The 14,242-nt window shown below is 37.2% G+C and overlaps 1 protein-coding gene across 7 annotated transcripts in view; it reads left to right on the top strand.

Annotated features, from left to right (window-relative positions):
- WDPCP (WD repeat containing planar cell polarity effector) overlaps positions 1 to 14,242 on the top strand; it is a 607,526-nt gene that overhangs the window by 416,334 nt on the left and 176,950 nt on the right. For all 7 annotated transcript variants that reach the window (XM_053200664.1, XM_053200665.1, XM_053200666.1 and 4 more), the window contains one exon: positions 12,072 to 12,135. In XM_053200664.1, the coding sequence (XP_053056639.1) occupies positions 12,072 to 12,135 (64 nt within the window). The remainder of the gene's footprint in view (positions 1 to 12,071; positions 12,136 to 14,242) is intronic.

Raw genomic sequence — 14,242 nt, 5'->3', positions numbered from 1 at the left:
TCATTAGGTTTTCTAACCCTTTGTGTTAACACAGGAACTTGGGCATTGGAGGTATTTCGTAAGCACCCTATAAAAGCAAATGTATTTATAGGGGACAATATAGCTGATGATAACTTTTGAATGATACTAGTTTAAAAGCTTGTAGGGTTCAAGATGATGGAATTTTGGGTCCCTAATATGCTGTAAACCAAAAAAGGGAGCTGGCTCATCTCTTTATAGAGCCAAAGGTGGAAGTCATTTGGTCATTCCTCTTTAATGAATGCAACATGGCATTTCTTAACTGAGAGACCTTATCTAAAGAAGAAGGACCTATAAGCCTATAGCACATAGTTCATTCTTTCCTAGTGTATTAGAGCAGCACTATATTAGAGGGTGGAAGTTTTGGAGCCAGATTACTATACAAGTAGCTGTAGGACCTTGAGCAAGTTTAAAGTTGCCAGATTTATTTAGCAAATAAAAATAAAGAACACCCAGTTAAATGTGAATTTCAGGTAATAAAGAATTATCTAGTGTAAGTATGTCCCAGATATCATATGGGATATACTTAACACTAAAGAATTATTCATTATCTAAAATTCAAATTTAACTGGGTTTTCTGTCCTTTTTTTTTCTTTTCCTTTTTTTTTTAAATTTTTTTTTAACGTTTTTATTTATTTTTGAGACAGAGAGAGACAGAGCATGAACGGGGGAGGGGCAGAGAGAGAAGGAGACACAGAATCCGAAGCAGGCTCCAGGCCCTGAGCCATCAGCCCAGAGCCCGACGCGGGGCTCGAACTCACGGACCGCGAGATCGTGACCTGGCTGAAGTCGGACGCTTAACGGACTGCGCCACCCAGGCGCCCCTCCTTTTTTTTTTTTAGGTAGGTTTCAAGCCCAACGTGGGGTTTGAACTGATGACCCTGATATTACGAGTCTGCATACTCTAGGGGCGCCTCAGTGGCTCAGTCAGCCAAGCTTCCAGCTCTTGATTTCGGCTCAGGTCACAATCTCAACAATTGTGAGTTTGAGCCCCACATCGGGCTCTGCACTGGCAGTGTGGAGGCTGCTTGGGATTCTCTCTCCCTCTCTTGGCACCTCTCTTTCTCATCTCATGCCCTCTCTCTATCTCTCTCTCTCTCTCCATATATATATATATATATATATATATATATATATATATATATATGAGATATATATATTAATAAAAAAAAGAGTGTGCATACTCTACTGACTGAGCCAGCCAGGTGCCCCAGATGTTCTGTATTTTATACGACAACTTTTACTTAACCTCTTTGTGCTTGAGTTTTCTCCTTGTTAAATAAAAGATAAGAATAGTACCAAATTGATAGGGTTGTTGTGAAGATTACATGAGTTAATACATAGAAAGTACTTAAAATAGTAACTAGTACAGAGAAGATCTCAATAAATAAATAAGATCTATTGTTGTTACCATGGGTGTTGTTGATGGGGTTATAATATTTACTGAAGATACTATTTCTGAGACCTTCTGCTGTCAGCTGTGATGATAACTGGTAATAGACTGACCTGTCACCAGAGACAGCTATTAAACTGGACATTAAAATTTGTTTTTAGAAGTTAAGTGATTGACAGTGCAGGATTCTGGTCCCTGAGAGTGAAGAATAAATAAGGTCAATCTTATGATCTCCTGGTTTTCCGACAGGGCTACTTTCTACATCAGAGAGCAAGGAGGGGGAACCCAAGCAGAATATGGCAGGCAGTTTGTTGAATTGGTCAGAGTTCAGGGAATATGAGACAATTGGAATTTGTGGGTTTGTGTACTAGAGAGGCAGGTGCTGTGTAGAGAAAGAGCTCCAGAAATCTGCGTAAGAGTCAACTTAGGTGAACCCTAAGCTGTACATGCATAGAGTGAGACTCCACAAAGCTGGACAAAGGACAATGACAGGACAGGTCCGTGTCTCCCAGGAATGGACATGCCTAAGAATCCCTGCTTCATCATTCATTGGCTAGGTATAGCTTCTGGGGAATGTAGCCTCAGTGTAGATGCAGTGATAAATTTCAGACCACAGTATCTGAAGCTGTTGGTCTATTTTGTACCCTGAAGTCAGAGATCTCAGATGTGCCTTCTCATGAATACCACTGTACAGATCTATTTTTCCACGTAAGTTCAGAGAACAGCTATTCCATGGAAACAGGAGACAAAAAGGGAAGTTAGTAAGATTAACTGTATCCATTGTCACTGAGTTTCATCTCATGGCTGCAAATAGTATTCATCCTCTCTCTCATCCACCATCCACTTTATTGCTTTTTGCACTACTTGGCATTGCCAGGCATTTCCACTTCATTGAGTTTTGGCCATTTTTTTTTTCCAGGCTTTTAAGAGCCATTCCAGCGGCAATTTATCCCACCCCATGGAGTCCTTGATAGGATGTTAAATTCTGTATCCTGAAGGAGTGTTCCCCACAGTAATGAATTTTTATTTATCCTGTCTTCCATTCCAACTCCCCTTTTCTTACTGGCACATGCTAGCTAAATCTTGTAATTATTTAAGTGTATGGTCTCATAGTTTATCAGATCTAGCATGTTCCTAGCTGTATTGTGCTGAGATTTAACCCCAGTTATCAGCCTGGAAGCCAGGCAACGGCACAGGCACTTCCTAAGGGGAGGGAATATTTGTTGGTTTGAGAGGAGGGGTCTCTACAGAATCTTCTAGCACAATTGGAAGTGCTGGAAGATGTACCCATCCCAGATATCAGGATCCCAGGTGTTCTTAACAGGGCATTGACTAGTAAAGTAAACTTGCCTTGGTAGTACATCCAAATGTCTCTAGAACTCTTTGACTCTAGCGATTAGGTCTCCCCCATGTCAACTGTATCTGCTTTTCAAATGCAGAGGATAAGGACTTCTGTAAACTACCAAAGTGGCTATTAACTGAAAAGAGCACTCAGGGAAAAAAAAAAAAAAAGAAGGAAAGAAAAGAGCATTCAGTCTCTCATTATGCTTCCTCATGATGTAAGTACAACTTAGTAGTAATCAGTCTGTTCCACTGTCTGCTTAGTAAGTATTGCCCATCCACAGCCTCCACCACCCACCAAAGCATACTTCTGAGCAATTCTAAGGAAAGTTCTAAGGCTATCAGAAGTCATCAAGCCAGTGTTGCCCATTTGAAGAATCCCGTGTCACCCAGGAACAGGACTGCCTTACTGTCTCAACTGCCCTCAGCCACTGCCCAGGAGCAGCTTGTGGAAAGTGTAGCCTTAACAGGAAAACACAATGATAGATTTCAAAATGCAGCAGCTGGGGCTGTCAGTCAGTTGTACTCCCTGCAGTAGGAGATCTGAGAGAGAGATTCTCATGAGTGCCACATTGAGGTTTATAAATAGAAGTGGGAGAGATGACATGAAAACAGAGATTAGGGAGCTCCAAGAATCAGTCCTTCCACTGAAGCAATCATTAAACAACAAAACTGACAGAATTAACTTTAACTTTATAATCTAATTTTTAAAACTCAAAACAATAGTGCCTAATAAAGACAAAGAATGCTAAATATAGGTAAGAAAGAATTACTGCATTTTTGTTTACCTATCTACCATCCCCCATACCCCTCTATGACAGTGGCCTTGAGGACAGTGGTTGGCATTCCTAGTATTACCTAGCTGGTGCAGAGGGCCATGATGGACCTTGTTCTCAAAAACTGTGGTTATGCATTTTGCATTTTGACCAGTGTGTGGTTTCCAGAGGGACCAGTGCAGAAGCTTGGTTTCATTTGCCTCTGTCAGGCTATGACAGCATCTCTGGCAAAAGCATTTGCATATGTCAAAAGCATTTAAAGACATATAATATGCATAGCTGACTCAGGCAAGAGAGGGAGACTGGGAAGAGCAGCAGATTGACCAGCAGACCTGGGAAAGAGAAGGCTAAGAAGAAGATATTTTAGAATAAGTTCCTTGAAGGGCTACTACATATACTAGTGCATCACAGGTGCAACACAAATGCCCAAAGCTGGATGCATGCTCAGAAAGACCTGAGAGAACCCCAGTTATAAACCTCAGGAAGACCTTCAGCCCTGCATAAGAAAGAAGGTAAGGCTAAGACAGAATTATATGTAGGTAATTTGGCTAAGCAATAAAGGAGTATCCTAACTCTGAGCCAATCTACAAAGACTGGGAGAGTTGTTTGGTGCTTCACAATTTGAAAAAAAATCTATCAGGTCATCTGTCAGGATTTTAAAAAATATCTGGCTGCTGAGATAATGAAACAGAGATGTCAGTGATCACACATGAGGAGGAATATAGGCCTTGCAAAAATAGTTTGGGAATGTCAGTAAACAAATGGAGTAGTGCCCTCAACAGTACAGTAAAACCTAGAGAGGGAAAGAATCTGATTTCCAGAGTTATCACATCATGATACTCAAAATGTCTAATTTCAAAAAAAAAAAAAAGTTTTCAAAGGCATACAAAGAAGCAGGGAACTATGGCCCATTCACAAGGAAAAAAAGTTGGCAGCATCCCAGAGGAAACCTAGGCACTGGGATGACTAGACAAAGACTTTATTTATATTAACTATCTTAAATAAGCTCAAAAAGCTAAAGGAAACCATGGACAATGAACAAAAAGAAACAAGAAGGATAATGCCTTACCAGATAGAGAATATAATAAAGAGATTGAAATTGTAAAAAGGAATCCAATAGAATATCTTGAGCTATAGAGTATAATAGTTGAAATGAGAAATTCACTAGATTGATTCAACAGATTTGAGCAGGCAGAAGAAAGAATCATTGAATGTTAAAATAGGACAATTTAAATTATCAAGCTAGAGGAGCAGATATAAAAACAGAATGAGGAAAATAAAAACAACTTGAGAGACCTGTGGGATGCCATTAAGCATATGCATTATGGGAGTCTTAGAAGAAAATTTTGACTAATGGCATGAATCTACATATCCAAGAAACAAGATGAAATTCAAGTAGAATCAACTCAACAAGATCCACATTAAACACATTACAGTCAAAATTCAAAAACCAAGAAGAGAATCTTGAAGGTGGAAAGCAGAAAGCAACTTACAAACAGGATCTGTAGTAAGATTAACAGCTTATTTCTCATTAGAAACCATGGAGGTCAGAAAGTGGTGGGATGACATTTAAAATGTACACAGAAAAAAACTATAAACCCAAAAATCCTACACTTGATCTTAGAAGAAAAACTTTTTTTTAATACCATTGAGTATAATGTTAGCTGTGGGTTTTTCATTTATGTTTCTCTAACATCAGGAACCAGACAAGGATGTCCACTTTCACCACTTTTATTCAACATTGTACTGGAAGTCCTAGCTGTAGCAATCAGATAAGAAAATGAAATAAAAAGTATAAAATGAAATACAATGGGTAAGGAAGAACTAAAACTTTGACTATTTGCAGATGACATGACACTATATATAGAAAACCCTAAAGACCACCAAATAACCACTAGAACTGATAAATGAATTCAGTAAAGTCACAGGGCACAAAATTAACAGACAGAAATCTGTTGCATTTCTATACACTAATAATGAAGTAGCAGAAAGGGAAATTAAGAAAACAATCCCATTTACATTTGCACCATAAAGAATGAATACCTAGGAATAAACTTAACCAAGGAGATGAAAGCCATGTACTCTGAAAACTATAAAACACAGATGAAAGAAACTGAAGATGGCCCAAACAAAAGGGAAGATATTTTATGCACATGGAGTAGAAGAACCAATATTGTTAAAATGTCCATAGTACCAAAACCAGTGTACACATTCAGTGCAGTCTGTATCAAAATTCCAGTGGCATTGTTCACAGAAGTAGAGCAGATAATCCTTAAATTTGTATGGAACCACAAAAAAACCTGAATAGCCAAAACAATTTTGAGAAAGAAGAACAAAGCTGGAGGTATCACAATCCAGATTTCAAGATATACTACAAAGCTTTAGTAACAAAAGAATATGATATTGGCACAAAAATGGGCATATAGATCCATGGAAAAGAATAGACATCCCAGAAATAAACTCATGCTTATGTGATCAGTTAATCTACAACAGAGGAGACAAGAATATACAATGTGGAAAAGACTGTTCCTTCAACAAATGGTGCTGGGAAAACTGGACCACTTTCTTAACACCATGCACAAAAATAAACTCAAAGTGGATTAAAGACCTAAATGTTAGACCTGAAACCATAAAACATTTTTGTACATATGTCTCCTCAGGCAAAGGAAACAAAAGCAAAATTAAACTATTGGGACTACACCAAAATAAAAAAGGTTTTGCACAGTGAAGGAAAACATCAACAGAACAAAAGGACCACCTAATGAATGAGAGACAATATTCGCAAATGGTATATCTGATAAGGGGTTAATGTCCAAAATTTGTGAGGAACTTACACAACTCAACAACAAAAATCCCCCAAATAATCTGAATAAAATGGGCAGAAGAATTGAATAGGTGCTTTTCCAAAGAGGGCATACAGATGGCTAACAGACATATGAAAAGATACTCAACACCACTAATTATCAGAATTGCAAATCAAGACTATAGTGAGGTATTATTGCCTTAAACCTGTCAGAATGGTTAGAATTAAAAAGACAAGGAGTAATAAATGCTGGTGAGGATGTGGAAGAAAAAGAACCCTGTGTGCTGTGTGGTGCAGCACGATGGATAACAGTATGGAGGTTCCTCAAGAATTTTAAAATAGAATTACAATATGATTCAGTAATGCCACCATTGGGTATTTATCCAAAGAAAATGAAAACATTAATTCAAAAAGATGTATGCACCCCTATGTTTATTGCAATATTATCTACAATGATGAAGATATGGAAGCAAACCAAGTGTCCATCAATAGATGAATGGATAAAGGAGATGTGATATATATGTTATATATATCATAGAATATTACTCAGCCATAAAAAAAAAAGAATGTGATCGTGCCATTTGTGACAACATAGATATACTTAGAGAGTATAATGCCAAGTGAAATAAGTCAGTGAAATATGATTTCACTCATGTGGAATTTAAGAAACAAGACAAATTAACAGAAAAAAGAGACAAAAAGTACAGAGAAAACACTGGTGGTTGCCAGAGGGTTGTGGAGATGGGTGAAATAGATTAAGGGGATTAAGAGTATACTTTTCATGATGAGCATTGAGTAATGTATGAAATTGTGGAATCATCATATTGTAAACTTGAAACTAATATAACACTGTATGTTAATAATACTTCAGTGTGTGTGTGTATATATATGTATATATTGAAAAGATATTATATTATATTATATTATATTATATTATATTATATTATATTATAATTCTACCACTGGCAAAGTTTTATAAACTGAAAGCATAAAAATATTGCTAAAAGAAATTAAAGAAGACTTAAATAAGTGTGGACATCCCATATATGTGGATTGGAAGACTTCCTCTTGTTAAGATGGCAGCACTTATCCAAAGTAGTCCAAAGATTCAAAATTCCAGTGCCTTTTTTTTTTCAGAAATAGAAAAAGCCAGTTCACAAATTTATATGAAATTGCAAAGGGGCCCAAACAGCCCAAACAATCTTAAAAAAGAACAACAGTAGGGAGCACACACTTCCTGATTTCAAAACTTACTACAACTGTTTTTTACTAAATTGATAAAGTAATTCAATGTAGTCTAGATGGTCTTTTCCAAATATGATACGACATAAACTGGTGATCCATATAGGGGGGAAAATGAGTCTTGTCCTCTACCTTTTGCCAACACAAACATACTTGAAGTGGATCACAGCCCTGAATATAAAAGGTGAAATTATACAACCATCAACATGGCAGAATAAGTTTTTTACCATTTACTCCTCAGCACACCAATTTAGACAATCACCCATGAATAAGAGTGCCTTTGTGGAAGTTTGGGAGTCCAGCAGAGATGTTCCAGCACACCTCTGGAGCAAAAAGGGGGGAAAAATCTGAGATTGGATCCATTGAATAGTGTAGGAGGAGCAGTTTCACTTTACTTGTGTCATCCCTTTCCCAGGGTGGCACAGCTCAGTGCCAAGAGAGACCTCGGCCCATGATTTCTCCCATGGCTAAAAGTGAGAGCATGTTGAGTAAGTGCCTGGCTTCCCAAGCTGTGCAGGATGCTGTCAGAGACTTACTTCTTTCTCATCCTATCCAGAATACTCAAGTGTGCTGCATATCTAGGGGGTGGAGAACAGCTGGAAAAACAGTAGTCACTGCTCTTAGAGGGCATCAAAGGGATACAGATGCTACTAACTGACTGACAGACTAGACTGACTGACAGACTATTATCAAGAAGCCTACCCACGAACTGATGAGGACACCTTGCCTATGGATCCGCACAACTGGCAACAGGTACCCCAAATGCTCCATGTGTGCCCCCACACTCCATGGCCAGCATCCTATGCATGAGTCCAGGGTGGCAAGAGGAGACTTTGGAAATGGCTACTAATCACACACAGATAGCCTGACTGTAGGACTAAGAGAAAGCACACAAACTTGGGCATAAGGAGTGCCCTAGGAAAGCAAATAGCAGGTTCTCAGCATCTGGCCTAGGGTTGCAGAATAGAGAGAAGGCATACATCTTAAGAATTCCTCCCCAAGAGAGAATAAGAAGTGTGGAGCAGGTTTATCCATAGAAAAAGTTTGAGAACGGCTCAGAATCCCTACAGGGCTAATATTCCTGAAACTAGTTGGTAAGACTGAATTAGGTGACTACTCTTTAAATGAGAGAACAGCAACATAAGACTTGAAGAAGCATGAAATATCAAGGAAACATGACACCACCAGAGAAACACGATATTTTTTTAATAAATATCCCCAAAGAAATGAAGATCTGTGGTATACCCAATAATTAAACATTTTAAGGAAACTCAACGAGCTACAAGAAAACAAAGACAATAAGATAAGGAAAACAATGAACAAAATGAGAACTTTACAGAGACAAAAATCATTTAAAAAAAAACATTCTGGAGGTGAAGAATACAATGGATAAAATGAAACGAAGTAGAGAGCATCAACAGCAGATGGAATTGATCCAGTGAAAGAATCTTTGAGGTAGAAGACAAGTCTTTTGAAATTACCCAAAGGAGAGCAAAGAAAAAAGAATGAAAAATAGTAAAGGAAGCATGTATGAACTATAGCATACCATAAGAAAAAATAATCTGTGAAATTATTTTCCATCATACTAGCTTGTTTTCTTGTGCATTTGGTGATTTTTGATCACGAGCTCATACTTGTTTTATTTTAATTTATGATAAGCCTGGGGATTTCTATAAAAAATGCTTTAATCTAGGAGTGCCTGGCTGTCTCAGTTGTTGGAGCATGTGACTGTCAGTCTTAGGGTTGTGTCTTTGAGCCCCACATTGGGTGTAGAGTCTACTTAAAGAAAAAGCTTTAAGCAAGACATGAATTTTTTTTTTATTCTTTATGCCAAAGTTAGGGACACTAATATCCTGGGAACATTTTAGCCCTTGGCTTAATCAGAAGTCTTGGGCTTAGCACTGTTACCTTGACACTTGTTCAGAGCTCAGTCTCTTGAGTGTGATGGCCCTTAGGGTAGTTCTGCCTCTCCCTCTCCCCCAGTATTTGCTCTCTCTCTGCTCAGGGATCTTTACTCTAGTTTTAATGAAGGGATTTCATTTGGTTGGCTATATTTTGATTGAGACTATGGTACTCTTAGAGAGATTTTCTTATTTTTTTTAGAGTTCTGTGATGTACTTTAATGTATATTTTGTATATACATTAAAGTATATAAAGTACATTGATGTACTTTAATGTATATTTTATAGGCAGTCTAGTTGGGAGTTGCCTTTGGTCCCTTTCTGGTTGACCATTCTGCCCAATTCCAAAGCCAATCCTTCATTTGATCATAGTGCTCATCATTATCTCTCACCTAGAAAGAACAATACATCCTATCTTGTCCCTCTTAATTTCACTTTCTCCAATTTTAATTTATCATATATATGGTTGCCAAATTGATGTATTGATGGATATGTTAGACACTTTAAATTTAAAGTACCTGGAAATAAAAGTTTGGAGCTCAGGAAAGAAAGGGAACCTAGGGATTCATGAGTTATTGATGTAATTATCAATGTCATGAAGTGGGTAAGGTTACTGGGGAGACTAGAGTAGTTAGTATAAATAAGAGGACCATAGAACACCAACTTTATGGAGTAGGCATAGAACAAACTGGGAAAGGAGACTAAGAAAATGAAATGTCAGAAATGAGAAAACAAGGAATGGCATCTCCAAATGCAAGGAAAAAGGGAGTTTCAAGGAGGGGAAATTTGTGGGGTCAGATGTGGCCAAAAGGGCACACAAGATGAGAACTTATCTTACATTTCATCATTAGAAGCTGGAAGATTACTATTGACAGAAAAGTTTCAGTGTAGTGGGATCAAATGTAAAATAGCAGTGAATGTATGAACAAGTTGTACAGTTTGCTACAGTCCTCTGTTTCTCATTACATCCCACCTCCACTGAATACACAAGGAATCAGTAAAGTGCCTGGAACAAAAGAAATACAACTGCCTTCCGATCTTCCATAGTTAAAGGGATTCAGGCAAATACTGGAGAGGTTAGTAAGAAGGGTGAAGGAGGAGATTGGCAATAAGAGTCATTAATTTTTTGTTAGGACTTAAATTATTTGAGCTATTTTACTGATAAAATTTATGTAATCTGTTAATATTCCATATTTCTGATGTGTTGCAATTGAAATCTTTATATTTTATACTGTCATATTTCACAATATAAAATAGAGAACAGAGTACAACCTGGTTATTTACCTGCTTGTTTCTGGAGTCAGAAATTCTCACAATTATATCTATGTAAATCTCAGCATTCAAACCAAAAAAAAAAAAAAAAAGACCTTTCCTTCTAAAACTCTGTGCAAAGTATGTGATCATAACATGCTTTGCTTTCAGGAGCTTCAACTTTCCTGTGAAGGTAATTAATTTAAACTGTAGTTTTCATATATCTTGGGCTAAAATTAAACTTTCACTAAAAAGAATTATCAGGGGCACCTGCGTGGCTCACTCGGTTAAGCGCCCAACTTCGATTCAGGTCATGATATCACAGTTCATGGGTTCGAGCCTCGTGTCAGGCTCTGTGCTGACAGCTCAGTGCCTGGAGCCTGCTTTAAATTCTGTGTCTTCATCTCTCTCTGCCCCTACCCCGCTTGTGCTCTCTCACTCTCTCTCTCTCTCAAAAATGAATAAACATTATAAAAAAATAATTATCAAAGTTATACTTTAGGAAAAGTGTATATTGTGTAAAAAGAGTAGAAAAGTCATGTTTGAAGTATTTAGAAAATACTTAAGAATACTTAGAAGAGGGGCGCCTAGGTGGCTCAATCAATCAGTAAAGCATCCAAGTTTGGCTCAGGTTATGATCTCACGGTTTGTGGGTTTGAGCTCTGAGTCAGGCTCTCTGCTGTCAGTGTGGAGTCCACTTCAGATCTTCTGTCTCCTCTGTATGCCCCTCCCCAGCTTCCTCCCTCCCTCCCTCCCTCTCTCTCTCTGTCTCTCTGTCTCTGTCTCAAAAATAAATAAGCATTAAAAAAACATACTTAGAAAATATGTTAAAATATTTAGAAACCATTTCTACTGTCATTTTCGAACAACCTAGGGTGTATATTTTCCAAAACTCACAAATATGACTTTTGTAATAATACAGCGTATGGCTTCTCAACTTTTACCTATGAAACACAAAAGTATGATTATTCGGTTTGGTAATTACTGTTATCTTGCTATAGTCTACATATTCCCATACTTTTCTCTTACAAAACACGATAAAGTTAAAAATTATGAGAGACTTTTTCCTAAGCAATTATTTCCCTACATTCAACAGCACCTTCTCTGGGTTATGCTTATCCTTGCAAATTGCATTGAAGGCCTCTGCAGGCTTTGACTAAGGCCCTTCTAAGTGCAATAACATTTCACATACAGAAAATCCCAGCAGGCAAATTCCCTACTGTTTGAAAATATTTTTCCCATCAGAAGAACAAAAAACAGTAACACATAAATACATTAAACAAGCAGCTCTCTTCTTTTATGGTTTTGTTCATAACTAACATATACATTTCTTTTCTTCATTATAGGTACCAGAGATTTGAAAAGGCATTTCTGTTAGCTGTTGACATTGGTGCTCGTGACCTGTTTATGGTGAGTCATTCCCAGAGATGATTTTGTGCCTTCAGTTCTAAGGCTGAGTAAGTTGTCAGCTTTTGTGACCATTAAAAAGGATTAGTGTCATTTGTGCCTTAGACACATGGTGAGAAAGCATTATTCCTTCTTGGCTTGCAGCTTTGCCTTCATGAAACTGGTCAATAGCCATCTAGTCTCTTTTGACTCGTTGACATTTTCTTTGCTGGGGCCCAAAGGATTTTTTATGTTTTCTAAGAATTTATAATTCTTGAACTTTTCTCCTCGTGTACCTTGATGTGAGGGGATGACACCTTTCTATGTAATAAGCGTGTCCTTTTAATCCATTCTCTAAAGTACAGCTACAGAAGCCAGGACATAGGGCAAAGTATGTGCCATAGATTTTGAATGTGCTCAAGTTTGTCCCTTAGATTTTAGTGTAAAGTAACAAATTATGAATGTTCTCACTTATATTTTTAAAGTAACCACAGTGCAAAACACATCCAAGAAGTTATAAATTCATATACACTTTAGTCCTCCCATTTATTAGCTAACAGCCAGTTTCTTACAGATCCTTGTGCTCTGTATCAGGTTCTTCCAAGATCTTTTACCACAATGTCACAGTGAGGTCAGATGAGGTGGTGTTCCTTTCCCGGTTTCCTAGCATATTCTGCTCCACAGAAAATTCATTGTTGTCAAGGAAACCAATAAAGTAAAAGCTTCTTGAAAATGAAACAAAAAAAATTCTGGAAGGCTCTTTTACCTGAATCTTCTGCACAATGAAAACATTTCTGTAGTTTAAGCTTTGATGCTTTAGGTATTAAAATGGCTTCATGACATTAGATCACTTGTCTTTGGAATGAGTTTGTTGTTTAAATTCTAACTTTGCATCATTCAGTTAAATTGTGCTTTCATTGATCGTGAAGAAATCACTAATTCAAAAAGTTATTATTTATCATCTGTATTTTGTTTTGTCAAATTGAATAGACATATTCATATATTGAGAGAAGGTTTTATTTGGCCAATATCTCTACATGTAGACATCACAGTGTCAGAAATAACAACACTTTTTAGATTTTTTGACCCCACTATCTATCTCTACTTTCTCACCTTTACCAGAATTCACCTCAGTAAAGGTAGATTTTCTTCATATTTCTTTATTCATAAGGTTGTTTTTGAGTCTTAGTGGGGATAATGTATTGAAAGTACTTTGTAAACTGGTAAGTAATATACAGATATTATGTGTTATTATTGTTGAGACAGAGCAACTATTGTTATTACATAGCCATGTAAAATATAATGAATACCTGAAACAGGGCTTGAATTATATGAATGTAAAAGAGAGGATATTTTGTAAGCAAAAGCAATATGATTCAGCAAGACCTTAGATTAAAATAAAATATTTTGGTTATAAGAATAAATAATACTATAATAGAAAGTAAACAATACAATAAAGAGAATAAAACTAAAAAACCAATGGACATCCTTTAAAATACCTCTCTGTGTGGGGCGCCTGGGTGGCGCAGTCGGTTAAGCGTCCGACTTCAGCTCAGGTCACGATCTCGCGGTCCGTGAGTTCGAGCCCCGCGTCAGGCTCTGGGCTGATGGCTCAGAGCCTGGAGCCTGTTTCCGATTCTGTGTCTCCCTCTCTCTCTGCCCCTCCCCCGTTCATGCTCTGTCTCTCTCTGTCCCAAAAATAAATAAACGTTGAAAAAAAATTTTTAAAAATTAAAAAAAAATACCTCTCTGTGAATATATTCATTCCCTATACTTTTTGTTTATAACTTGATTTTTTTCTTTCAACAATATGACATAGTTTTCCATATCAGTAAACATAAGTGTATGTCATTTCTTTAATGTTTACGTTGTATTCCATTTTATATGTGATAACTGGCATAAAAACAGGCACACAGACCAATGGAACAGAATAAAGAGCCCAGAAATGATCCCATGCATATATGGTCAACTAGTCTTTGACCAAGAATACACAATGGGGACAAGTTAGTTTTTTCTTTCTTTTTTTTTTTTCTTTCTTTAATATAATTTATTGTCAAATTGGCTACCATACAGTGTGTAAAGTGTGCTCTTGGTTTTTGGAGTAGACTCCCATGGTTCATTGCTTACACAC

This window comes from Acinonyx jubatus, chromosome A3 (assembly GCF_027475565.1).
Source record: "Acinonyx jubatus isolate Ajub_Pintada_27869175 chromosome A3, VMU_Ajub_asm_v1.0, whole genome shotgun sequence".
In the NCBI taxonomy this organism is placed as follows: Eukaryota; Metazoa; Chordata; class Mammalia; order Carnivora; family Felidae; genus Acinonyx; species Acinonyx jubatus.
The sequence above is the reverse complement of the archived record's forward strand: the minus strand, read 5'-3'. Positions and strand labels throughout refer to the sequence as shown.